General features: G+C 65.6%; 1 protein-coding gene across 1 annotated transcript; it reads right to left on the reverse strand.

The window, feature by feature from the left end:
* Nucleotides 1-451: 451 nt before the first annotated feature.
* AKT1 (AKT serine/threonine kinase 1) lies at nt 452-21,776 on the reverse strand. The gene is made up of 14 exons (XM_036262138.1): nt 21,543-21,776; nt 18,884-18,997; nt 9,694-9,822; nt 6,950-7,061; nt 6,609-6,756; nt 6,179-6,310; nt 6,047-6,112; nt 5,183-5,251; nt 4,906-5,031; nt 4,651-4,779; nt 4,362-4,576; nt 3,913-4,000; nt 1,596-1,698; nt 452-1,346 (listed from the first exon to the last, which is right to left on the reverse strand). The coding sequence occupies exons 2-14, from the start codon at nt 18,927-18,929 to the stop codon at nt 1,267-1,269; spliced, it is 1,443 nt and encodes a 480-aa protein (XP_036118031.1). The 5' UTR covers nt 18,930-18,997; nt 21,543-21,776; the 3' UTR covers nt 452-1,266.
* Between the last annotated feature and the right edge of the window lie 3,531 nt (nt 21,777-25,307).

Raw genomic sequence — 25,307 nt, forward strand, 5'->3', positions numbered from 1 at the left:
CCCCAACCCAGGGACACCATGGAGTCAGGGGAGACAGGTGCCAGGCCTGTACACGTTGGGGCATCTTGGCCGCCCCTGCAGGTGGCACCCACTTGAGATGAGCCAGGCCCTCCCTCAGCCTTGCCAAACCCTGACCCAAGGATTCGGCCCTGGGTGGCTGGCTCCTCTCCTTGCCACCAGGTGGCGCCCACAGTACATCCTGCTGGGCTTCTCTGCTGGGGATGGGGGGAGCAGGACACCCTCAGCCCCACATGACCTCTGGGCCCTGCAGGCTCCTTCCTGGTGGTCAGATGGCCCCTGGGCATGGGGTGGGGCGAAGCTAGTAGGGATGGACAGCCAGGGCACCCTCCCTCCAACAAAACCTGTGGGAGCTGGAAGGAGAGATCGTCCCTCAGCTGTCCTGGGGTCTCAGGGCCAGGAAGGGGTGCTCCCCACAAGCAAAACAAGCCACAAAGTTGAAAAGCCATTTTTATTGAGGAATTTGGAGGGAAATTCTCATAATAGTAAAAATACTAAAGTTGAATGTAAAAAACCGCCATGGTGCAGCGCAGTGTCTGGCTGGGGCTGCCGAGGGTGCGGTGGCGCCCTCCAGGGCGTCGGGCGGGGCGCGGGGCCGTGAAGCTTCTATGAAGGACAGGTGGACAGGTGCTACAGGGGAAGCCATCGGGCGAGTCCCGAAGGGAGGGCAGGGTGGGGGGGTTGGGGGGAGGGCTTTCTTGTCTAAGGTGAACCCCCAATGCACACAAACAGCACGACACACAGCAGCTTCAACCTGCTCCTGTCCTGGGTGGACCATAGCCAGCCCCGGCCCACCTCGGGGCCACTGTCCAAGGGCTGTGGCGCCAGGGCTGCCATTGGCCCCCACCTGAGGGAGAGGGGGCCAGGCCAGCACGCCACAACCGGGTTGCTTCTGGTGCCTCCAAGCTGGGCAGGGACAGGTGACAGCCAAGGACAGCTGACGCGAGGGATGGGCTGAGGGCAGGGCCCCGCTGGACCCCCAGGTGCGCGCGGCCGCAGATGTCCTCAGCACTTGTCTGAAAGCAGAGGCCGCGTCTGGAGACCGGATGAAATAAATTAAGAAAAACTGCAGGACAGCCCTGCCCCACAGCATGAACGTCTTCCCGCGCTCGGAGCAGTGCGGCTCCTCCAGACACCCAGAAAGAACACATTCACACAGGTCGTCGGCGCGGCTTCCTCCCAGTCCAGAGCCGCGTCTAGGCGTGTGGCCCCCGCATGGCATCTGCCAGCACGCCGGGCTGGCCCTCCTCAGGCCGTGCCGCTGGCCGAGTAGGAGAACTGGGGGAAGTGGGGTCTCCGCTCGCTGTCCCCACACTCCATGTTGTCATCTGTGGGCAGGCAGGAGACAGGGCTCAGACCCAGGGCCGAGTTCAGGGAAACTGAGGCAGGTCCCTGAAGGCTCTGGACTCGGTGATCCCGACCCTCCAGTGCTGGGGGTAGGGGACGATGGCCCTCCCACACTGATCAATACCCTCCTAAGGGGACCTTTCTGATCACAGCTAAACACTGCAGACCTCCCGGCAGGGCAGCCTGGGTTCTGTTTGGAGGGGGGAGTCGCAGGTGGCTGGCCCCCTCACCTTGGTCCGGCGGCGTGATGGTGATCATCTGGGCTGTGAACTCCTCATCAAAATACCTAGTGTCTGTCTCCGACGTGACCTGGGGCTTGAAGGGCGGAATGAGCTGCAGGGCAGGGGTGGGCAGGTTACAGACTGGTTCTGCCCGCCCAGCGCACCCTCCCAACCGCCACCCCAGGGAGCTGAGCCCACTGCACTGTCTCCAGGTGGGGTAAGCTGTCACCCACCCACAGACAGAGCTCTGGGACGGAGACGGCTGTGAGGGTGGTAGTCTAGGCCCAGGACGGCCCCTCCACCAAGGGCAGGGCGAGCCCCTGCAGGTGACAGGAGGTAGTGCGGCTCAGCTCTACAGCCCTACCCCCTCCACACAAACACCCAGGCAGAAGAGACAAGTCCATTTTCCTTTTTCCTAACTTATTTTCCTTATAAACTGGGAAGGGGACAGAGAGGGAGGGCACCATGAACGAGGTGTGCAGCACGGCTCCCCCCAGGTGCCGCTCACCTTTCCTGACTGACCCACTCAGCCCAGCTGCTGGGGGCTTCCCCTGATGGTGCATGATAGGGGGACAGCCACCGCCCCACGGTCCCTCAACCCACCGGGGCTGGTGAGTGGCATTCCTGCATGGTGGGCCGGAGGGGCAGCCGTGCCTCCCCAGTCCTGGGAGGGGCCCAAAGAGCAGCTGGCTGTGCTCATGCCCACCCACACCAGCCCAGCCAGGTGCCCTGGGGCATGAGGGGGACTGCTCTACCTAAGCCCTGCCCTGACATGCCCCCAAACCACATGGGCTCCAGGGGCCTCCCTGCAACCTCCCACCCAGGAGACGAGGATGGGGCCAGGGCCTCCTGTCCGTGCTGGCTCTGGGCCTGGCCCTGCAGGACACCCGTGTGTGGGTGGGGAAGGGGTTGAGTGTGGGGCTGCTCAGCCTCACACACGGCTCAAGGGCCACAGTGTGGCCTTGCCGAGCCTGGCCGCAGACAGGAGAAGACTCACCGTGACCCATGACCCAGAGCAACTGTACAGGGACAAGCACAGGGAGAGGGTGCTACAGGTAACCCCCCCACCCGATCCCCAGACCTGGCCTGGGCTGGCCCTCAGGAGCTAGCAGGGTCTTGGGTCAAGGCTGGGCAGGGCCAGGTGTAAGGCCTTGGGGCTGGAGCCTGGACCAGAGTGGGTGGGGTGAGGGTGCCCTTCTCACAGGGAGGGCAGAGGCCCAGCCGGCCAGGGGTGGCCTGCGAGGGGTCCGCAGGGGAGGGATGGCCTGGAAACAGCAGGAGCAGGCTCGGTGACAGGGCACCAGCACACCCAGGTACAGCCTCCCTGAGCTGGTGGGGCCACACCTGCCTGGACCAGGGCCTGGGGCTCCTGGGGTTCCCCGAGGGTGACAGGCAGAGGGATGGGCGTGGGACGCAGCTGACTCGCTCCTGGAAGGCCTCCCTCACGAGCTAGACGGGCAGGGGTTGCCCATCCCGAGGCCCAGAGGGCAGACCTGGGCTTTTCCCTGCAGCGTGAAGGACTGAGGTCAGACGATGGATGGAGCTGGGACAACAGGGCGGTACCCCAACTCCACCGCCAGCCTTCAGCAGGCAGAACCAGGGAAGGGAACCCCAGTGCCCCAAGGTGACAGGGTGTCACTCTCAGGAGACCACACACACAGCTTCTCCCAGGAGGAACGAGGGAGGGCCTTGCATAGTGGTCAGGAGGAAACAGATGCAGCCTCGAGCCCCGGGGAGGGAGAGGCTGTGAGCACGTGGGTGTGGTGGCATGTGCATGTGGGCAGGTGGATGTGAACATGTGGGTGAGTATGCAAGTTGGTGAGTGGGCATGAGCGTGTGGTTGGGGTGTATGTGTGTGAGTGCGTGAGCAGGTGGTGGGTGTGAGCAGGTACAGGTGTGTGTGGGTGTGTGGGGCAGGGTGAGCAGGTACAGGTGTGTGTGTGGGCATCCAGTGCTGGGTGAGCAAGTGGTGGGTGTGAGCAGGTACAGGTGTGTGTGGGTGTGGAGGGCAGGGTGAGCAGGTACAGGTGTGTGTGGGCATCCAGTGCTGGGTGAGCAAGAGGTGGATGTGAGCAGGTACAGGTGTGTGTGGGTGTGGGGGGCAGGGTGAGCAGGTACAGGTGTGTGTGTGGGCATCCAGTGCTGGGTGAGCAAGAGGTGGGTGTGAGCAGGTACAGGTGTGTGTGGGTGTGTGGGGCAGGGTGAGCAGGTGTGTGTGGGGCAGGGTGAGCAGGTACAGGTGTGTGTGGGTGTGCGGGGCAGGGTGAGCAGGTACAGGTGTGTGTGGGCATCCAGTGCTGGGCGAGCAGGTGGTGGGTGTGAGCACCTTTTTCTCATACACGTCTTGCCACACGATGCTGGCAAAGAAGCGGTGCTGCATGATCTCCTTGGCATCCTCGGAGCCCCCTCCAAGCCTGTGGAGGACAGAGGCCACGGTGATGACACTGCCATCCGCCCGGCCCTGCTTCTGCTGGGTAAGGCTGGGCTGCCTCACAGCACTGGACAGTGTGTCCCAGGGCCGTGAGGGCGGTGCATGGACAGTGTGGCCCAGGGTGGTGGGGACACACCCAAGTCCCAGCAGGTACAGAACGCTGGGTGGGCAGGGCTGCTGGTGGGGTGGGGTCTTCCCAAGCAGGTGTGAGGGCCCACAAGATTGGGGTCCAGGGACCCGTCCTGCCCCAGCTTGCCTGGCCCCTCTTAATGGACCAGTGCTGGTACCCAGGGCGGCCTGGGAAGCTGCCGGGCAGGCGCCCTGGGGGCAGCGAGGCAGCTCACCTCTGCTTGGGGTCCTTCTTGAGCAGCCCGGACAGCAGGGCCTTGGCTTCCGGGCTGAGCGTGCGCGGGAAGCGGATCTCCTCCATGAGGATGAGCTCGAAGAGCTTCTCGTGGTCCTGGTTGTAGAAGGGCAGCCGGCCGCACATCATCTCGTACATGACGACGCCCAGCCCCCACCAGTCCACCGCGCGGCCGTAGTCATTGTCCTCCAGCACCTGGGGGACGCAGCACGGTCACAGGCCGCCGGGACCGGGGGCTGGGGGACTCGGGGCGGGCGGCAGACGCACACCTCTGGGGCCAGGTACTCCGGGGTCCCACAGAAGGTCTTCATGGTGGCCCCGTCCTTGATGCCCTCCTTGCACAGCCCGAAGTCCGTGATCTTGATGTGCCCGTCCTTGTCCAGCATCAGGTTCTCCAGCTACGGGGGCGGGGCCTCGGTCAGCAGGCAGGGCTCCCAGCCCTGGCCCCGCCCCTACCTGCGCTAGCCCCGCCCCAGCCCAGGCCCCGCCCCTGTCTGCGCTGGCCCCGCCCCGCGCCCGCCCACCTTCAGGTCGCGGTAGACCACGTTCTTCTCCGAGTGCAGGTAGTCCAGGGCGGACACGATCTCGGCGCCATAGAAGCGGGCCCGGTCCTCAGGGAACACCCGCTCCCGGGACAGGTGGAAGAACAGCTGCGGGACAGGGAGCCTGAGCCTCCGCCGCCAGGGGCCGAGGGCCGAGGGCAGAGGGCAGAGGGTGCGGACAGGCCTGAGACCCGAACTCAGGGGGGAGGGCCTCGGGGTGGGCGGGGGTCAGAGGGTCACCCCCACCAGGCAGCCCTACCTCGCCGCCATTGGCGTACTCCATGACGAAGCAGAGACGGTCGTGCGTCTGGAAGGAGTACTTCAGGGCCTGCAAGGAACACAAGCTGGGACCACGGCCTCAGAGCCAGGCAGGGATGCCACTGGGTGCGAGGCTCCCCGACAGGCCGGCCTCGGCCCTGGACAAGAGGAGGACAGCACGGCTGCCCACAGGCTTCCCAGCTCGAACCACAGGCGGGCTTACTTGAGAACGGTGGGCCCGCTGTCCAACTCCTGCCCACAAATGCTGCCCTGACCCTGGTTAGTGGCTGCAGCCCAGCGGCTCCCAGAATGTGCAGAGAGAGCAGCAGCACTGAGCACAGGGTGCGGGGCCTGGGGGCTCCGGGGGACGGGTCCGCAAGCTGTGTGCATGCCTGGGGCCCAGCTAGACCCTGGGCCAGCAGCCCGGGGCCCAAGGCCTGGCCCTGCAGAGAGCAGGGCCACCCATGCCTTCCAGGAGCTGGCCTGGCCTGGGAACCCAACACTAGCTGAGTCCTTGTTGCTCTAAAGGCTAAGGATTTCCCATAAACTCCTCCTGGACCAAGCACCCCCTGGACAGGCACCCCTGGCTTAAACCCCTGGAGCCGGAGGTCAAAGGGAAGCCCCAGGTCACTTGCTCCCTTCTGTACACTGGGGGCAGCAAGCACAGCCCGCGGGCCTGCGTCAGCCCCTCCACCCGGACCCCTCAGAGACCTGCCCACTGCTGCCTGAGTGCTGGAGCCCAGGAAGTCCATCCTCAGACAGGCTGGGGAGTGTCTGCCTGGCCCAGCGCTGCTTCCCAGGAGCACGAGGGCCACAGAAGGGCCTGGTTCTGCCCTGGGCCCAGGCGACCTCGGGGGCCACTCACCGTCAGGAAGGGGTGCCGGGAGTTCTGGAGGACACGGTTCTCTGTGAGCGTGTGTGCCACCTCGTCCTGGAAGACAAGCAGGTGAGCACCAGCCCGCCCGGCCGCAGCCCGCCCTGCCCCTGCTGCACCAACCTTGGCCACGATGACCTCCTTCTTGAGGATCTTCATGGCGTAGTAGCGGCCTGTGGCCTTCTCCTTCACCAGGATCACCTTCCCGAAGGTACCTTTGCCCAGCAGCTTCAGGTATTCAAACTCGTTCATGGTCTGAGGGGTAGTGGATGGAGTCAGGGACTCAGGGTGCCGGGCCTGGAGCCACCACGGCTGACCTCAGGGCTGGCACAGGTGGCAGTCCAGGGCTCGTGGGACGAGGGGCTCTGCACCCCAACTCAGAGCGCTGGGGTTTGGGGGGATGGAGCCCGTGTCCACATCTCACTTCTGACACAGGGCTTCTGATGGTCAGACTGTACTGTCCACAGGGAAGGACTCGGGGGAAAGACGGAAGGAGTGGGGTCCCAGAGCACTGAGGCTCCCCAGGCCCTGCAGAGGTGGGGGATGGGCTCACCACACGGTGCTTCGGCCTGGCCAGGGCCACCTCCATCTCCTCGGCCCCGGAGTTGTCACTGGGCGAGCCCGATCGGAAGTCCATCATCTCCTCCTCCTGCCTCTTGAGTCCATCGGCCACCGTCTGGATGGCCGTCGCCCACTCCTCCCTGCAGAGAGGTTAGGCGAGGTCTCTAGCCCTGCCCAGGCCCAGGGCTCACCCCCGAGACCTGGGCCAGTCACACCCGCTCAGCGTCCAGGACTCCGGCACCGAGACCCAGCCCCACAGGACTGCACCCCTCCCCCCAGGGGACGGGAGCAGTGGGCACTGGCACCGGCCCGCCCCGGGCGCCCACTGCATACCGCTCCTCGGGCGTCTCGACGTGGAAGGTGCGCTCGATGACCGTGGTCCACTGCAGGCATCGGATGATGAAGGTGTTGGGCCGGGGCCGCTCCGTCTTCATCAGCTGGCATTCTGGGGATGGGGCGCAGGTGAGCACCCTGGACACACACCTAGACCTCGCCGCTGGTCCTGGGGGCCTACCCCATCCCCTCTCCATGCCTGTTTCCCTTCTTGCACCAGGGCTGGGGCCCCTGTTCCCACTCCAACACTGTGCTCTGGGGCCGCCCTCCAGGCGTCAGCTTGGTGAGCCAACCCCACAACATCAGCTCTCCTGCAGCCCCTCCTCAGTCCGAGCCCCCACTGCCTGCCAGGCCACAGCCCTTGACTGGCCAGAGGGGGAGGCGTATAGGGTCCCAGGGAGGGGCCGCGGATGGGGCCTCACAGGAAAGCAGCTTGTCCACTGCCAGCCCCAATGCCCCTCTCCTCTCAGGGCCAATCCCAGGGTGGAGGCTGCCTGTCCCAGAGGTGGCTAGAGGACACGACCCACCCCACTGATTCAACCCCACCATCGGGGGGGAGTCTGGGCTCACACAGGACAGGCAGGCTGGCAGGCCTGGGAATAAACACACACCTGGAGCGCACACATACCGGGTCACACGCACACCTGGAGCGCACACATACCGGGTCACACGCACACCTGGGGTCACACGCACACCTGGAGCACAGGCACACATACCAGGTCACGCGCACACCTGGAGCACAGGCACACATACCGGGTCACGCGCACACCTGCAGCACACACATACCGGTTCACACACACACCTGGAGCACACACATACCGGGTCACACGCACACCTGGAGCACAGGCACACATACCGGGTCACGCACACACCTGGAGCACACACATACCGGGTCACATGCACACCTGGAGCACAGGCACACATACCGGGTCACACGCACACCTGGAGCACACACATACCGGGTCACATGCACACCTGGAGCACAGGCACACCTGCACAGTGCACACACCAGGATCAGGCACACACCTGGAGCACAGGCACATCTGCTGCTGCAGAACTGTGGGAATGTATCAGGCCCGAGACGGGCGTGAATGAGTGTGGGGGCGCTGAGGGCTCCTAGGCCAGATTCTGCTCAGCCTGTGAGGCAGGAGGGGCGTGGGGCCAGTGCAGGGGCTTCTGACATCCCAGCCTCTGGTCCCCGGCAACAGAAGGGCTCCGCCAAGCACAGGGAGGAGCGGTCTGTATGGAGGGTGGCCTATGGCATCATGAGGCAGGGATAACAGGCCTCCTCTCTACACACCCACCTCCCACTCCCTGTTGGAGACCACCAGGTGCTCCTGGGACCCAAGCACCTGACACCCAACCCAGGGCCTGGTTCTTGTCCCCCATACCTGAATCTATCCCCAAGAAAAGCCCCTGGTCACAGGTCCCAGGACCGCCACCACCACCTCCTGGCCTGTGTACTCTGCTCCTGGGCCGGAGCGCCCGTCCCACCCACAGCTCAGGCAGCCCCTCTGGCTGGTGCCCACCTCCTGTGTGCCTCCAGAGAACCCCCTCATCCCCATGCACTCGGCCTGGGGAGCACTCCCAAGGGGTCTCATCCCCCAGCAGGGAGGCCCCCACCCCGGTCAAGCTTCCTTTTGAAGCCCTGACCCCCACGGCTCCTCTGCTCAGCCGTGAGGATGCCAGGATGGGGTGTCTGCCTCCTGGGTCTCCCCTCACTTGGACCCCCTACTCTACCCTCTGGGGAGACTTGCTAGGCAGCAGCTCTGCCCCCCCTGGCATGCCCCCTGCCCCTGCAGTAGGTGCAGGGCAGCCAAGGTGCCAGGATGGCCCCACCTCAGCCTACCTGCAGGCAGGGAGCCCAGGGTCCTTCCCATCAGCCTGGGGACAGCCCACCTGTTCTATGCCCTCCTGAGACCCTGGGCCAGGACCTGGGGTCCAGCAAGGCTGTGGGCTGAATGGCAGGGAAGGCAGAGCTGGCCAGAGGGTGGGGTTGTATGCAGAAGGAACCTGGGGTGAATCTGGGACCCCACAGTGGGCACTGCACCCCACACCCCAGCCAGCAGCCCAAGACCGATCAACGTTGAGGCTTGGTTAATGAGCCCGTCGTTCCCACCCACCGGCTGCTGTGGCCACCCCTGGGCAGAGCGCAGGAAAGGGGCGGGATCCAGGGCCCACCTGGCTCAGCCTCCCACCCCCTGGCCCCCCTAGCCCCGTGGGGAGGGTTACACCTGCCATCCTCTGCCACCTCCCCCCACCCCAGGTACGGAATGAGGCCACAGCAGCGGTTTAGAGGAAGGGCCAGTTCACCCAGCTGTGCCCTCTTCCCCGACCGAAGCTGAGGGCTGACGGAAATGTCTCAGCCCAGGGCTGGGGCCTCTGACAACCTCTGAGGGGCAGCCACAGGCCCCCGGGAGCCGGGTGCTCCTCGTACACCCGTCCGGCCCCCACAGCGGGCCCCTCTGGTCCCCAGACGGGACTGTGCACCCTCGGCCAGGCCTGGCCTCCAGGGCAGGAGCACCGGGCAGCTCCAGGGCCGCGAGCCATGGAACCTGGCACAGAGAACGCCAGCAGAGCTGGCCAAGGCCGGGTCCCCGCGGCGACTCCAGGCCGGCACTGTCCAGCCTGCCCCCTGGAAGCTGCCAGCCCCAGACACGGGAGCCCGAGGGATGTCAGCTCTGGGGCTGCTGCCAGCCAGGGCGGCCCAAGCCCAGGCCCCCGGGGGCGGCGCGGGCACGTACGTGCCACGGAGAAGTTGTTGAGGGGCGACTCCCGCTGCTCCAGGTCCTGTGGCCGCTCCTTGTAGCCAATGAAGGTGCCGTCGTTCTTGAGCAGGAAGTAGCGGGGCCGCCAGGTCTTGATGTACTCCCCTGAGGACACAGGCTATGAGGGCTGGGCAGCTGGCTGTGCAGGCCAGAGGCACCAGGACCCTAACATGTGCGAGCACTGACCCCAACTCCCACAAAGACGGCAGGAGAAACCCACCCTCACTTGTGTTGGAAAGGGGCCAGGTGGGCACCTGGACGTGGGGGAAAGGAAATGACTGACAGGAGGCTGGCCCAATCCAGAGGGCCTTCCTAGAGGAGGCGGCACCGAGCCAGTGTATCCCAGGAGGCACCAGCAACAGCTCAAGCACTAAATACAGCTACCTGCCGGTGACTGCAGGGCCAAGAACCCCCCATGCCCGCCCTGGGTCTGGCCTTTTGTCCCTGATACAGTTGCTGTGGTGACAGTGGCAAGTGGGCAGATCCCCATGGCTGAGCCCTGGCCCAGGGGGTGAAGCCTGGCATCCATGACAACACCCTCTGGCTGGGCACGCAGGACAGAGTCCCCCACCACCCGTATGACACTCACCATCCAGGGACCCAGAGCACCATGTGGGCACCGCAGGGGAGCCAGACCCAGAGGCCGCCGTGTGGCCCTTAGGCTGAGACTTAGCCCTGGACCCCCACATCCCATCCACGGGTCACCCAGGTACATGCAAAGCTCCCCCAGTTTTGCGACATCAGCCGTAAACAGCGCTCACACAGAAGCGAGCAGATGTCCTCTGTGAGTCCCAGGGACTGTCATTTTTCATACTGACACCCAGAAAAAATGTTTCATTTACATTTTGCCGAGCAAGGAGTTTGAACAACAGCGGAGAACTTACTAATTAGGCAGCCGCTCCTCAGAGAAGCCAATGGGCGGGGAGAGGCCTGGGGTCCCCAAGCTCTGGGCCATGCTGAGCCCCAGACAGAGCAAAGACCCGCTCGCTGGGACCAGCCGCCATCGGTGCAGCCCTCCTCCCCAGCCCCACTGCCTGGACCTTCCTTCCAGTCAAGTGCCTCCCTCTCCCTGACCCTGGGCTGCTGGGGGCTGCTGGGGAGATGGGGGCTCCAGCCAGGCCCAGACACTGTGGGCCTGCCCCCTGCCCACCGCAACAGCCTTTAGCAGTGTCCAGCCCATCTGGTCCTCTGAGCCCCTGGGGACAGTCCCCCACACCAGGCCCACGCGGTGCCACCAGCTCCCAGGCCCGTCCCACCAGTGCCTCGGGTGGGCAGCAAGCAGAGCGGGCGCGGGGTGCGCCACCGCCCATGCCGCGCGGCCGCCCGCTGCTGGCTCCCACCCGCCTGCGCGCCAGTCTGGAGCTGTCGGCCCCTGATGGAGTGCCTCCCATCCCGCCAGCTGCCGCTCCCCAGGACGCTAACTGAGCGGGGAGAGCGAGGAGCGCCTCACCCGAGCAGCCCGAAAATCCATCTTGCTGCACCAACTGTGCCAGCCCCACCGTGCCCAGCACAGCCTCCAGCGCCAGACTCGCTCGTGTGGTCAGCACGTGTCACCCACGCACACCGGGCTGGGCCTCGGCTTCCCCACAGTGGGACCCTCTGGAACAGGGGTGCCTGAGTCACGGGGCACCCAGGATACGCCCCAGCTGCACCCAGGGCTGGGAAGGTTCTGGAACCTGGAGCTGGGGGGGCCAAGGGAGCGACCCCACAGGAAGAGGCTGAGGGGAGGGTACCAACCAGGCTGAGCCAGGGGGAGGGGCCCAGGAGGTGGACCCTGAGCCTGCCAGGCCCTCTGCCAGCCCCCAGGCCCCGAAGGGGAGCCAAGGCTGCCCACACTGTCCCCACCCGGCTGAGCCCAGAACAGGTGACACCCGGGGAGGGCTCCAGCCAGGGAAGGTGGCCTGGCTCCGCCCCTCACCCGTGCAGCCCCAGCAGACCCCTGCAGGAGGAGCAGGAACCTGGGGAGGCTGGGCCAGGCTCCGGGACACAGACCCCTTGCTTCAGTGTCGGGATGCCCGCCTGGGGAGGTGCAGGGAGGCGGGCACTCAGCGGCTAGAACGCCAGCTGTGGCTGGGCCGTGGCCTGCATCTGAATGAGGGCAGCCCAGACAGGGACAGAGGGACACAGACGGGCGGTGGAGGCGGCAGCCACCCTGTGCCCAGCCATCTCCGTCCTCACCACAGGATGCCAGAGGGCCCGCACCTGTCCTGAGGTCCTGGGGGCGGGCACACCTGGAGGTGCTGGCCGTGGGAGGCAGGTAACAAATGGAAACCCAAGTATGCCCTCAGGACACTGCTCCCTAAACAGGGTCCCCACGGCTCCCCCAGAGCCACACATCTGCCCACAACCAGGGTGATCTCCAGGCCCGCTGGTGGGCAGCAGGAACTGGCCAACACCCGGGCACAGGGCACATCTGCTGCATCCCTGCCACTCACACCCAATACTCAGCCCAGGACACAGGAAAGGCCCCCACCCACCCCAGGCAAACACTTAGGACGGGGCCCTGCAGCCCACATGGTCTCGGCACAGCCATCACCAGTAGCTCAGCTCCCCAGCCGGGAGGACCCCATGCCAACTGGCAGGAAGCAGGAGCCATGGCCAGCCGACCTGGGACTGAGCAGGGCTGGGGCTCTGGTACCCACCCACCCCGAGGAACTGCCAGCCGGGTGGCAGGTGGGCAGGACGGGCAACAGCTCAGTCCCTCTTGGGGTTCTCTCAGAAGCTTAGCCTCATCCTGCCCGGTGGAAACTGTGCCCCCTGAACCTGAATCTCCAGGCAGCCAACCCCCAGGGGAGACTCCAGGTCCCAGGAGGCAGCTGCCCTGGGTGGGCAGGGGGCATGCAGCTTGGCCAGAGATGCCCCACCCCCTCCTGCTTCCCTGGGTGCCTCAGCTCTCAGTTGTCTCCGTGTCCCCAAGTGTCTTCCACCAGGGGTCCTGTCCACTCTCCTGAGAGCCAGCTCCATCCCAAGGGGTCACAGGACTCCTGAGGGAGGGGCCCTGACCAGCCACAACCAACATCACCCCCCGCCGGCCACACAGCCAGGGCTTGGGGATAAGACAGCCACGTGTCCTGGGCCGGGACTGGGCACCGTGAGCAGCCTGGGGGGCAACCTGCCATCCTCAGGCTCCCTGGCACATGGCAGATGGCACCTGGGCCACGGCACCCAGCTGCCACGCCCTGCGCTCCGTGAACGGTCTCTGCAAGTCCCCAGTTCTCGGGGAAACTGCTGGGTAAACACTTTGCCGCAGTGCTGGTGGCGCTGGCAGGGCGCCAGGCGGCGCCGAGCTGTTTCTCCACAGCCAAGCGAGCCCCAGCAAGCCCGGGGAGCGCCGCCAGCTGACAGCGGCGGCCACGCGGTCCCCTGCCGACGACACAGCCATCGGCCGACAGCTGCTGGGGACCCATTTACTTTCCCAGGCACAGCGAGCAAATGGCCTCGCTGACAGCAGCCCATCCATCGCCGCCCACCGGGCAGGGGTCACCTCTGGGGGCCCCTCTGCCTGTGCCCAGGCGGGGTCCCCATGTCCCCATCCCTCCAGCAGGGTTTTAGGCCACAGATGGCCCAGCACAAGCCCTGGAGGTGGGCCGGGCGAACCCTCAGGACGGAGCCTGCCAAGGGTGCCGCACGGGGGCAGGGCACGCACGGCCAACACGACAAGGGAGGAGCGTGCAGAGAGGACAGGAGCGGAGGGCCAGGTCACGCCAGGTAGCCCCGGAGCCCTCCCAGAGGACACGCCGGGGAACGGACAGCAGGAGGGCTTGGCCGGCTCCTCCCAGGGCTCCAGCTGCCAGGAGAGGGACAAGTTCGAGTCCCACACTCCCCCCCCCCCCCCGCAGGTGGAACCACACCCCTGCACCTAAGAGATCCCAGCACTGTCTCGGGCATGGGCCTTCATCCTGGACACCCCCAGGAAAAAGCAACCCCTGCATGGGGGTGGGGTATGGAGGTGCCCATGTCCTCCAGAGAACTTCCATCCAGCGACCACACCTTCTATTTACTGCATGTCCCTGGCCACACCCACCCTGGCCTCGTCCCTCATGCTCCAAATTCAGGCTGGCCGTGTGCCCTCCACCGGGTCTGCTGCCCATGCACCCCAGCCCTTTGGCAGCCAGAGGGCTCCCCTCTGTGGGTCTCTGCCCCAGGATCCCACCAAAGGCATCCTTCAGTGCCCCAGAGACCCCCACTGCTGATGGGGCTAGCAGCCGAGGCCTGGGGGCAGGTGGGACCCCGGGCAGATGCCGGAGGGGCTGCAGACCAGGCCACCTGGGCACCTCGCCAGAGCCCCCGTCCACCAGTGCTTCCTGAGCTGGGGGCCTGCTGTTCTCATTCCAGAGCTGCCTCCAAGGGGGGAAGGCGGTGAGTGAGGAGCTGGGGGGTGTACCCCAGGAGCTGGCCCCGCCCAGCCTGCAGCCCGAGAGCCCTCTGCCAGCCTGCCTGGGGGCCTTCTGGTGGGGCCACGGGGCTGGGCTGGGCTGGGGTGGGCACAGCGTGTGAGAGGAGGCGGCAGCCTGTGCCCGCTGTGGGCACGTAGACAGCCAGAGGCTCCAGTTACAGGCGGGCTCTTGGGAAGGGCGCTGGCCCCAGGCCTGGCTGGGTGTGCCAGGCAGAGGGGACGCCAGGGGGACCGAGCCAGCTCCCTGCCCTCGCCCTCACAGCACTTCTAGGAACCAGCCTGACGCAACCGGCCGGGCTCGAGCGCTGGTGGTGGGGTCGGGGCACCGGCCAGGACAGCACACCAGCTCTGTGGCCTAGGCCTCAGCTCCACTCTGCACGTGTGCTCTCTGCTGCCCAGGTGGCTGGGCATCGCCCAGCCCTGGGCCCTCCCCTCCCGGGCCCCGATCGGGTCTGGCCGCGTGCAGGCAGCCGTGCCCGAGGGCACCCGGCACCCAGGAAGGAGCCAGAAACAACCCGCTGGGGGCCAGCAGGCAGGAGCCCGGGACCAGGGCCGGGGTGGGCAGGGTCCCTCCAACCCCAGCCCCTGTGAGAGGCCTGAGCTTCCCCTTTTGTTGTTTGTTTTGAAGGGAGAACTCAACACACACAAAACAGGAAACAGCCCCACACAGGCCGCCGGTCCTGCCCCGCCCCACCCCACCCCCAGCCACAGAGTGGCCACGCACGGCCACAGCCACGCGCCACGCGCCACCCAGCAGGCCCCAGAACCCGCCTCTGGGACGGGCACTGCCCTCCCTGGCACCACGCTTTGGGCAGAGGCCCAGCACCTGCTCCCACCGGGGGCCTGACTGCCCCACATGCACCTGCCCCAGGGCAGTTCTGGCCCCTGCAGACGGGGGCACTTCACGGGCTGCCCCAGCGAACCGAGGGGACTGCCAGCCGAAGCCTCAGCCACAAGGGTGGGACTTAGATGGGACCTGGGCTCCCCCTGCTTGGCACCCCGCAGAGCCCTCGCTGGGTCAGGGACAGGCCGCATCGGGGCCTCCCCTCACATCGGGGCAGCTCGCACTCACAAGTGGGTTAAACAGGCCCTCACAGGCCTTTTCCCCTGGTGTGTCCTCAGCAAACCGCTGCCTCCTCCACCAGGGGGCCGGCTGCACCCCACCCCCTCAGGGACCCCGGGACCAGGGCGGCATGGAGTCGCGTGTTAGCAATGTGGAACCACCATCTCTGCATCCCAGGGCCACACGAGGGGCGCAGGTAATGCCCACTCCGTGGCGAGAAGCAGGGCCTGGCCACTTCTGAGGGAGTCGAGACAAAACCAGAGGTCACGGGACAAGTCCTACCAGACCTACATTCTGGGGAAGGGTTGGTTCTTCAAGTCAGGAGCATGCACAGAATAGACAAAATCTTGGAAAATGCAAAAGTTTGAGCAACCTTTGAGCAAACTTTCCACCCACCAGCCCTCAGCACTGACGGCTCAAGTGTCCCTGTCACTCAGGGAGTCTGCCCATCAGAGCTCAGGATGTCCACTCCCCACAGGGGACATCTGCCCACCTGTCCCTGCAGGCCCCACCTGCCCCACAACAGCCCGAGCCTCTAGCAGCTTGAGCTCACTTTCCTGGGGACCCGCCCCCCACTGGAACCACGGGACACTGAGGCCCAGGGGCTTTCCTGGGTCCCAAAGGGTAGTGCAGGCCGAGAACTTGAACTCTGCCCAGCCCCCACCCAAAGCTGCTCCAGCCTAAAGCACACGGTGTCAGGACCCTCGGAAACATGGCTCAGGGTCATTCCCCAGAGGTGGGCGCCCACCTCCCCAAGGGACGGGAGGAGCCTGGGCCGGGGCTGTGCCCTGCAGGGGACCAGCCGCCTGCCCCTCCACAGCACCCACACAGCCCCTGGACCTGGCAGGCGCTGGTCGTGTGCCCGGCCCTGGGCTGGACGCAGAAAGGACAGGTGCTGGCCCTTGTCCACAGCAGCACCTCGCCTCCAGGTCAGTGAGGAGGAACAGGCCCTGGGCCCTGGAGGCCATCACAGCTCCCCTACCCCACCCATGTTCCGAATCGAACCCCTGGCCGGCCCTGGGCACCTGGAGCATGGGAGGGGGAGAAGAATCACACCAGCACTTCAGGTGGGGACCCCAGGCCAGACCCAGGACCCCTCCCAGTCCCACGGTCCCCCAGTCCACCCCGAGCTGCCCCCCGTGAAGCCGCACTGTCCTCCTCCAGCCCCTCCCGAGGTGGTGGGCAGAGCAGAGGGTCAGCCAGGAGCTGGAGGAGGAAGAGCAGACACAGGGCGGCCCTGGGAGGCTTCTCGGAGGGGGTGGCAGGGAAGAGGATCCTTCCGGAATGGCTGGGTGAGACAAGGAAATGTGACGAGGGCTGCCCCAGGCTCCCTGGCCCGTGTGCCCCTGCCAGGCCATGTGCCCCTGCCAGGCCATGTGCCCATGCCAGGCCAGCACTGCCTATCTGCTGAATGGAACTCAGGTCTGCAGGGTATCTGCTCAGCCTCCATCCACAGCCAGGACACAATCCTGACCTTCCCCTACCCCAAAAACCTGACCCCCCCACGTCTAATGGCACCATGTACCCCTAGCCCCACACTGGGGGTTGTCCTGATTCCCTCAACAACTCACTGAAAACCACCCATTTCCCAGCCCCCACCCCTGCCCTGTGACCTCCGCCATCTCACCGGGTGGCCCCAATGTCCAGCACATCACGAAGGAAGAGCCCCAACACTTGTGGGGAACAACCCAGGAAAAGGTAGATACGCAGATAGTGGCAGGGCTTACGGGAGGCAGCCACCGACCCACAGAGGTGCCACGGTCCCCAGGAACAGGGAGGGGGAATGAGGGGCGCCCACGAGGACAGGTCGTCCTCAGTGAGCAGGGGCAGGGAGGTGGGACGGGGGGCCATGAGGAGTGGGACACCCCCCTGCACGAGGCAGGTCCCCTCCCACCCCCAGCGCCACACAAAGAATAGGAGCGTGGGTGGCAGGAACACAGCACCCTCTGCTGGCCGGGAGGCCGGGGGCCTGGCTGCACCCCATTAGGCCCCCATAAACCACACTCTCTACTCCAGGACTTCCCAGCCATCACTCCCATTATATAGATGGGGAAACCAAGGCCCAAGGAGCGCAGCGGACCTGCTCTTGGAGAGGGTCACATGACAAGGCACTCAAAGCAGGACACCCAGAGCCCGCCCCTTCAGAAGGCACACACCCTGGCTGGCAACCTCAGTTCACCCAGGCTTCTCAGGAGCTGCCTGACCCTGACTGGCCAGTGGATGCCCCGGGCCCAGGCATCTCCTGCACCAGCTCCTAAAGCAACGTCCAGTCGACACGTGTGCCAAGGTCAAGAGATACTGGTCCCGGGTGGGAGTGTGTTTCCGGGCTGCCGCCAGGCACAAAGGGAGAAAGGAGCAGTGTCTGGGGTGGGGGTCCCCAACCTTGCGGGCTGTAGGTGAGGCCGCACAGGGAGTGGGGCTCCCGGGGAGCAAGGAGAGGCCGAGCCTTGGGGAAGGGGGTCGAGAAGGCAGGCAGGTGCCAGAGGCCTTGGGAGAAGCCAGGCAGAGGGCGCCCCACGGACCACAGGCCCCTGCAGCCTCCTCGCCTCCATCTCAAGGCCCAGCACGCTGTCCTCCCTGCAGCTGCCCAAGCGAGCTCTAAAAACACACAGCTGACCACATCCTTGATCCCCGAGCCAAGCTCTGAGTCCCAGTGACTCACTTCCATCACTGTGCAGCCTCCCACCACAGCTGCTGCAGCCTCCCTGGCTCCTGGGGAGCTCCTATGCATCCCACAATACCCAGTCCCATGACACACACTTCTGTCACACCTCCCTGTCTGCTCCATCAGTGTCTGAGGTTCCCCCACCCAACATCCTGGGGGATCCTGGGGTAGGGAGAGGGACGCCCTTACCCAATCTGTTACAGGGCAAGCATGAGGGGCGGCTAGTGGACAAGGGATCACCAGACCCAAAAATGAGGAAGTGAGGGGCTTGGCTAGCCAATCCCTGTCCTGGGGCAGGAGGCAGTGACTCGCCCAAGGCACCTGGATAGAAGGCCCATCATCCCCTGTGCCTGTCCCTGAGCAGTGGGGACAGAGGGCGGCGGGGGAGGGGCAGAGGGCAGGGCTGGAAGGTGAGGGGCCAAGGCCTCGGCTCCCATCTCAACAACTCCTGTGCAAGCACCTCCCTAGGCACAGGGCTGAGTGAGGGAGGAGAGGGGATGCTGGGCGGGCATCAGGCTGCAGCCCAAACACACCCCATGCCCAGGCCCGAGTGTGTGATTCCCCCGCAGCTCAGACCCAGCCCAGGGCTGCAGCCCAGGCCTGAGACAGGCACAGGGCCAGGCCAAGCAGCCCTGCCCTGCCCTGCCCTCAGGAGCCCTCAGGCAGTGCCCCGGGCCACCAGTGAGCCAGGCCTTGGACAGGCCCCAAAGTGCTCACTGCCTTCCAGGAAAGTGGGGAGGGAGGTGGCAGAGGCTGTACCCGCCAACAGGGCCCAGCCAGGCGGCCACTCTGTCACCGGCTGGACGCCAGGCCTTGGGCCTCACATCCCCCACCCAGGAGTCCCACCGGGCTGTGCCCTGAACACCATGGGAGACACTGTGCCCAGACGCTCCCCTGGGCCAGTCCAGGAGCCCTGGGAGGCCCTCCCCCTCCAGCAGGCTCAGGCTCCCAGTCCCCCAGGCTGCCACAGCCCCCGCCCCTTGAGGGGAAGCCCACAGGCCAGCTCTGGAGCCCACCCCAGGCCCAGCCCCGAGGCACCGACCTCGTTTGTGAAGCCAGCCCTCCTTCACGATGGCCACGTCGTTCATGGTGCCTGGGTGTCACTCACGCTCCTCTCTCGGAAGGGTCTCGCCGAGCCCAGCGGTGCCCACAGCCTCTGGGGAACGCAAGGGGAAGCGTGAGGCCGTGTCCAGCTGGGAGCCGCTCCTCTAGCCAGCAGTGCACCCAGGAGGCTGCCCCCGGGGTCCAGGCCTGGGTCCACCGCCCCAAGCGACCTGCCCCACCTGGCCCTCAGAGCCACCGCTGCTCCTGCTTCTGTCCCTTGCGTATTCCCCGCCACAGCACCTGACAAAGTTCCTGTTACTGGAACTGCCCCTTGGGCCCAGGTCTCCCTGCCCTCCTGGGCCCTATGCCCTGGAAGATCCCTATGCCCCTCACGTACCCATACCCACTCCCCTGGCCTTTGTACAAATGGCCCTGTTCCTAAGAGGCCCCCCCAGTGTATCCCAGCCTCCCTAACCTGCTGACCCAGCAAACAACACCTCCTCCAGGAAGCCCCTGACTGCTTTGGCCCAAGGCACTTGATTTCCCCAGGGCCCTGGTGAGGATGCCTGTTATCCCTACCCACGGTGTTCCCACCCACAGGCTGGGGTCCCCGAGGCAGAGCACAGGGCCCCTCCTCCTTGCCCCAGACTGGGAAAGGAGAGAAACTCAAACAGGAAGAAGGCAGGGTCAGAAGTGTGGGTGGCTGGTGCAAAGGGAGTCCTCCAGGGTGATGTGAACCCTCCCCCAGAAACCCCAGACCCCTCCCAAACCACAGTGCTCCACCAGCCTGAATCTCTTTCATTCATTCGGCCAATGTGGACCAGGCACCTCTGGTTTTGCCAGATTCAGTGCTGGGCGCTGGGGACAAAGAGAGGTTCAGACAGGTCCTGTCTGTAAGGAGCACCCAGTCCAGGGTGGTTACAGACCCATAATTACTGAGCTCAGTAGGCAACAAATGGGGTGGGGGGCCCTGCACAAGCACAGAACTGACGCCTGCCCCGTGGCCCACCGGCAGCCTTCTCTTGAGCAGACACTTTGGCCATTCATCTTACGTGGCCCGCCCCACTGCTCCCCTGCTGGGTAAACTCCTAGGCATCCCTCAAAACCCAGTTCCCACATCACCCATTCTGGGCATCCCAGGCCTCTGCTACCCCTCCAGATAGGCACTTCAGAGTGCAGGCCCTGAGAGACTCCTCTCTGGGATCCCCAAGCCTGGCGGAGACCCCTGAGGACCTCTGGAGTGGGATCCCGATGTGGGTCTTCCTGCAGCTGCCTAGCCGCCCTCCAGCAGCCCACTTGACTGACCAGAGGCAGGGGCTGGGCACAGAGAAGGTGGCTAGGCACTGACTGTCCAAGGCTGCAGTGAGAAGGGCAGTCAGACCCCACTCACTGCCTCCTGTCTGAGGCCAGGACAGGGAAGACACCCTTTGCACAACAAAGTGCCAATGTGCTCAGCAGGCCCACAGGCAGTTATGGGAAGACACCCCCAGGACAGAGCTCTGGGCCCCAGCATGTTGGGCCCAGAGGCTATGGTGACACTTGAGTGGGCGTGGCCTGGAGGCAGAGGGCTGGACTCAAAGACCTACGGTTGTCCCCTACCCCCACCCGGGGCCTGAGCAGGGCCTGCTGCTGACAGAGTCAGACAGCTGTGCAGAGCCCATGTGTAAAAATATATCTGTGCACACACACGGGGGTGCGCATCTGCACGGACACGCACACCAAAACCAGCGCCGGGCCTGCCTCTCCGCACAGGACCGGCGGGACCAGGGGGACCAGGGGGACCAGGGGACCTGCTTCCTGCTGCCTCTGCACGGAGTACCTTCACCATAACACACGACTGCTATTCCTATGAGATCAGAACTTCTTAAAAAATAGCCTGTGCTCTGAAAGGGCCCCTTCCACTGCCCCCAAAACACTGGTTCGTACACTGTGTTCAGCTGGAGGGGCAGGGACCCAAGCACTGGCCCTTCGGTGGGCCAGGGGCTCAGAGCAGTGAGGGGTGGCCTGGAGCCAGGCAGGGCCTCCGGAGAGAAGGTAGGGGCCCTCTGGCCCCAGAGCTAGGCCCATGCCCCCCCTCCCCGCAATCTGGGGACTAAGACCCACCCACCCTCCAGGCCCCAGCCTCTGGGATGGGTGTGGGCGGCACCCGGAGCCCACCCAGATGAGGAAGCAGTTTCAGGGCCCAGGAGGGTTAGTCGTCCTTTGTGGGCACATGAGACAACTTTTTGTCTGTGGGAAGATGAGGTCTCCTTCCAAGGGCCCACCCACAAACTTGAACGAGGGCCGGGGCAGCCTCTTCCTAAGGCCCCTGAGCGCCTCCGGTGCACCGGGCAGCACTGGCCGGGCGCCCAGAGCGCTCCTGGGGAGCCCCCGCCTCAGGGGCGCCCCCAGCCACGGCTCGCCACGGCCGCGCCCCTCCGCCCCAGCCCGGGCCTCGCCGGCCGCCGGCCGCTTCCCCAAGGTCAAGAGGGAGGCCGGGGCGGCCCGCACCCCCGGCCCGCCCGGCCCGCGCCCTCCCCGCCCAGGCCGCCCTCGGCCACTTCCTGCTCCCGCGCCTCCATTCCGGCTGCGCGGCCCGCGCCCGGCCCCGCCGGCCGGGAACAAAGCGGCGGCGCGGGGAGGAAATCCGGGCCCCGGCGGCGGCGGGCGGGACTCACCGGGCGCTGCGTCCGGGCGAGCGCGGGCCTAGCCGGGCCGCGGCCTCCGGCGCCCGCCGCTCCGCATCCCCGCGGGCCGGGCCGGGGGCGGGCTGGGCGGCGCGGGCCGGCGGCGGGCGCTGTCGGGCGGGCCTCGCGCCGGGCCCGGTGCTCGTGCGCGGCCGCGGCTCGCGTCCTCCGGTGCCTGCTGCGCGCGCGCTGGGCCGGCCGCTGCCGCTCCGTCCCGCCGCCGCCGGCCCGCCCCGTCCCCGCCCCGCGCACCCCGCCCGGCCGCCCGCCCACATCCGCCTCCGCCGCCCGGCGCCCCTACCCGGGCCGGAGGGTGGGGGCCGGGCCGGGTGGGCCCGCAGCCCCGCGCGCGCCGGCGGCCAGCCCCTGGCCACGCCCTCCCGGCCTCGGTTTCCCCGTCTGTCCAGCGAGCCGCACTCCTGGGCTCGCGCTGCCGCGACCCGAACGAATCCGGCTTCTGCCTCCGAGGGGTGGGGGTGGGGTGGGGTGGGCTGCAGGTTAGTTGGACATCAGAACGTTCCCCAAGTGGGTAGCCGCCTGCTGGGGGCCAGGGAGGGAGCGGTCACGGTCGCCCTGAAGACCCCAGCCAAGGACCCTGCCCGCGGCGCAGTCGGGGCGGGGGTGGCCTGGAGGCTGGCCGCATTGCGGAGGAGAGGGAAAGCGCCGAGCCGCCCGTCGGTGCGCTAAGGCCGGGCTGGGAGGGCAGGGCGGCTGAGCCTCGTGTGGGGGGCTTCCAGGAACTTACCCTCCCCCAGGAGGAAGATACTGACACGTGGCGGCTACGAAAGTGGATGGAGACTTCTTCGCACGGTGACAGAGAGAGGGCACAGGGACTGGTGGAGGGGTGTCCACTGGCCTAGGGTGTCACCCCTGCGCTGGGCACAGACACCAGAGCAGGAGCTGGGTTGGGGGCAGGCTCTAGAGAAGGACTGTGACAGCTGAGGCAGCCCAGGACCCTCCCTGCTGTCCCAGTGGGTCCCGGGCACCCACAGTCCACTGGGGGGCAGCTAAGGGACCAGAGGCAGAGGGACTCTAACCCCCTCCTTGTAGAGTCCCAGGACAACGCCCTACCTGTGACCCCTCCCTGGCCCTGGCCCTCCCCTGGAGCCTCAAGTTTCTCCTGCAGCGGCCCCTCCCCCCAGGGCCTGAGGCCTCTAAGTTGATAGTAATCCTTTGTAAAAGGAAGACCATAGAGTTATCTTCCTGGAGTTGGTATGTATTGGGGGGGAAGGGCATTTTTGTTCTCCAAGGGTCAGAGTTCAGCCTTGGGGGTATAGACATTTCATCTGGGTGAGTGGCAGGTGCAGCCCTCCCCCCAACAGTGTCCACAGCTCAGTCCCAGCCTCTGGGCTGACCCAAGGGTGATGCTCCTCAGGGAAGGGCTGTCTCCTCTGCTCAGGGGACACTGGCTCCTGGGGAGGGTACTCTCAGGTCCCTGCTTCTCCTATTGGCCCCTCCGGGCGCACCTCACCCCAGTGCAGCTGTCCCACCATTGACTGTGTACCCCCAGGCATGCCCTGCCTCCAGGGGCCAAGTGAGAGGTCTGGCCAGATGCCTGACCTAAGGGTCACTCCGCAAACATCCGAAGTCTGTCCATCACTCACCTCACAGACTTTCCACTGGGCCCCTGGGGCTCCCTCTGGGACTGTTTCACCTACCCACTGCTCTCCAGGAGGGGTCTCCATACTCCCCCCCATCCTGGGCCCCACAGTACTTGGGAGAAGGTAGGGGGAGAGAGAGGAGGTGGTAATGGGGTGGGATGACAGTGAGCGGCCACAGGGGGGCCAGGAGGGCGCCCTCTCCTGGGAGATGTGGGGACTCCCCAGGCTGCTCTCTGGCCTGCTGACCATTTGAGGAACAGCATCTTGGCCAGGGGGCTGCCTTGAGGTGGCCCCAAACCTCCTGGCCCACTCGCCACTGGCCTGGCTCCAGGATGCCTCTCTTCAGGCTTCTTACAGAGCTCTGGCGCCCAGTGAGTGCCGGGGACCCTCTATGACCCCACACCCCACTCTGCACCTGTGTGTGAGACTGCCCTGTGATGGGGTACCCTTTGGACAGGGCCAGTCCCCTCCTCCATGGGCCTCCTGGAGGAAAAGCAGAGCCCTCTCCCCAAGAACACCCCACCCTGCCCCCCAGACAGAATGGTCAGAGAGGGCCCAGTCTGTCTCTGGCCCTGGCCACTACTGGACCTACTGGGGAGCCCCCTGGCCAGATGTTTCCAACAAAAACTGCCGTCCCCTCTAGGAGCACAAGCGACTCCAGCCCTGTCACCTTCTGCAGCTGCTGGCCATCGAGCAGGACTCCTCGCCTGGTGCCCAGGGCTGCCTGGTCTCAGCAGCAGCTGCAGGGCGGGGCCGCAGGGCAGCTCCTGGGCCAGATGGCCGCCTGGTCCGCTGCACCCAGGGAGGCACTGTCCACACCACTGCGATGCCTCCTGTTATCCCACGCCTGAGACCTTGCTAGGCAGATAGGGCACCCGAGAGCTACGGGGTGGCCAGCTCCGGACTGCCATTTTGGGGCTGCCTGGGACAGACCTTCCTTGGGACAAGAGGATCTAGCTCAGACTTTGTGATTCCAGAGGCCAGAGGGCCTCTTTCACAGTGGCGTTCCTCCTCTTTTAGCCCACCCCGACCTGGCTGGCCCCCCAGGCCCACCCCAGGCTCTTGCGGACAGCGTTCTGGCCTGCATGGGCCCTCTCTGTGCCCCACAACCTCTGCAGGTGCCCAAGGAGCACTCTGCCCACCCCAGGGCCGCACTCCACCTAAGCTCCTCAGGGCCGGCCTCCCCTCCCTCCACAGGCTCGAGGGTCAAGCCAGGGGAGACATCAGTGAGCCGGTGGGCACTACAGAGCAGTGGGAATGAGGGTGGTGGCACCTACGTGCGTCCCTCACAGGAGCCACCAGCAGGCATTCTCTCAAGAGACATTAACTGAAAGGCCACTTGGTGCCAGCAGCCCTGTCACAGCATGGGCACACTGCTGGGCGGGGAGCTGGAGAAGGAGAAGGCTCCAGAGAGGGATGTGCGCTTGGCAGGAGGAGGGCTTAGCTGGGTGATCAGGAAGACCGCTCTGGGTACCTACTGTTACAGATAGCAATGGGGGGGGGGGCAGGGGAGGGCTCTCTCGGGAGGAACCTGAGTGACTAGTAAAAGGCCCTGGGATCTTGCCGTTTCGGAGATGAGGATATTAAAGTTCAAGGAAATTAAGGGTCATGCCCAAGGCTGGGAGGCCAGACCCAGGGGGGTGGCCCATCTGGGTTCACTCACACCAGACTTGAATCCAGCTTCCCCTGCTGGCAGCTGGGGCAAGGGGGGTGGGGTGGTGGCCCTCCTCCAGGAGGGTCCCCACAGGGGGCGGGGCCATGGGAGCCAGGGCAGTCTCAGTGACGGAGTACAATGGGAGTCCAGGGTTCCAAGCTCTAAGTGCTGGATTTAGGAAATGAGAATGAAGGGTGTCCCGGCAGATCTGCATTTCAGACAAACAAGGAAGAGTTGTTTTGTTTTTTTAAATCCTCACCTGAGCATATTTTTCCATTGATTTTCAGACAGAGTGGAAGGGAGGGAGGAGGAGGGGAGGGAGTGAAGGAGAGGAAGGGGGGGGAGAGAGAGAGAGAGAGAGAGAGAGAGAGGTCAATGTGAGAGACACATTGACTCGCTGCCTCCTGCATGACCCCAACCGGGCCAAGGATTGAACTCACACCAAGGTACCTGTCCTTGACCAGGAATTGAACCTGTGACTCTTTGGTCCACGAACTGATG

This window comes from Molossus molossus, unplaced genomic scaffold (assembly GCF_014108415.1).
Source record: "Molossus molossus isolate mMolMol1 unplaced genomic scaffold, mMolMol1.p scaffold_m16_p_1, whole genome shotgun sequence".
In the NCBI taxonomy this organism is placed as follows: Eukaryota; Metazoa; Chordata; class Mammalia; order Chiroptera; family Molossidae; genus Molossus; species Molossus molossus.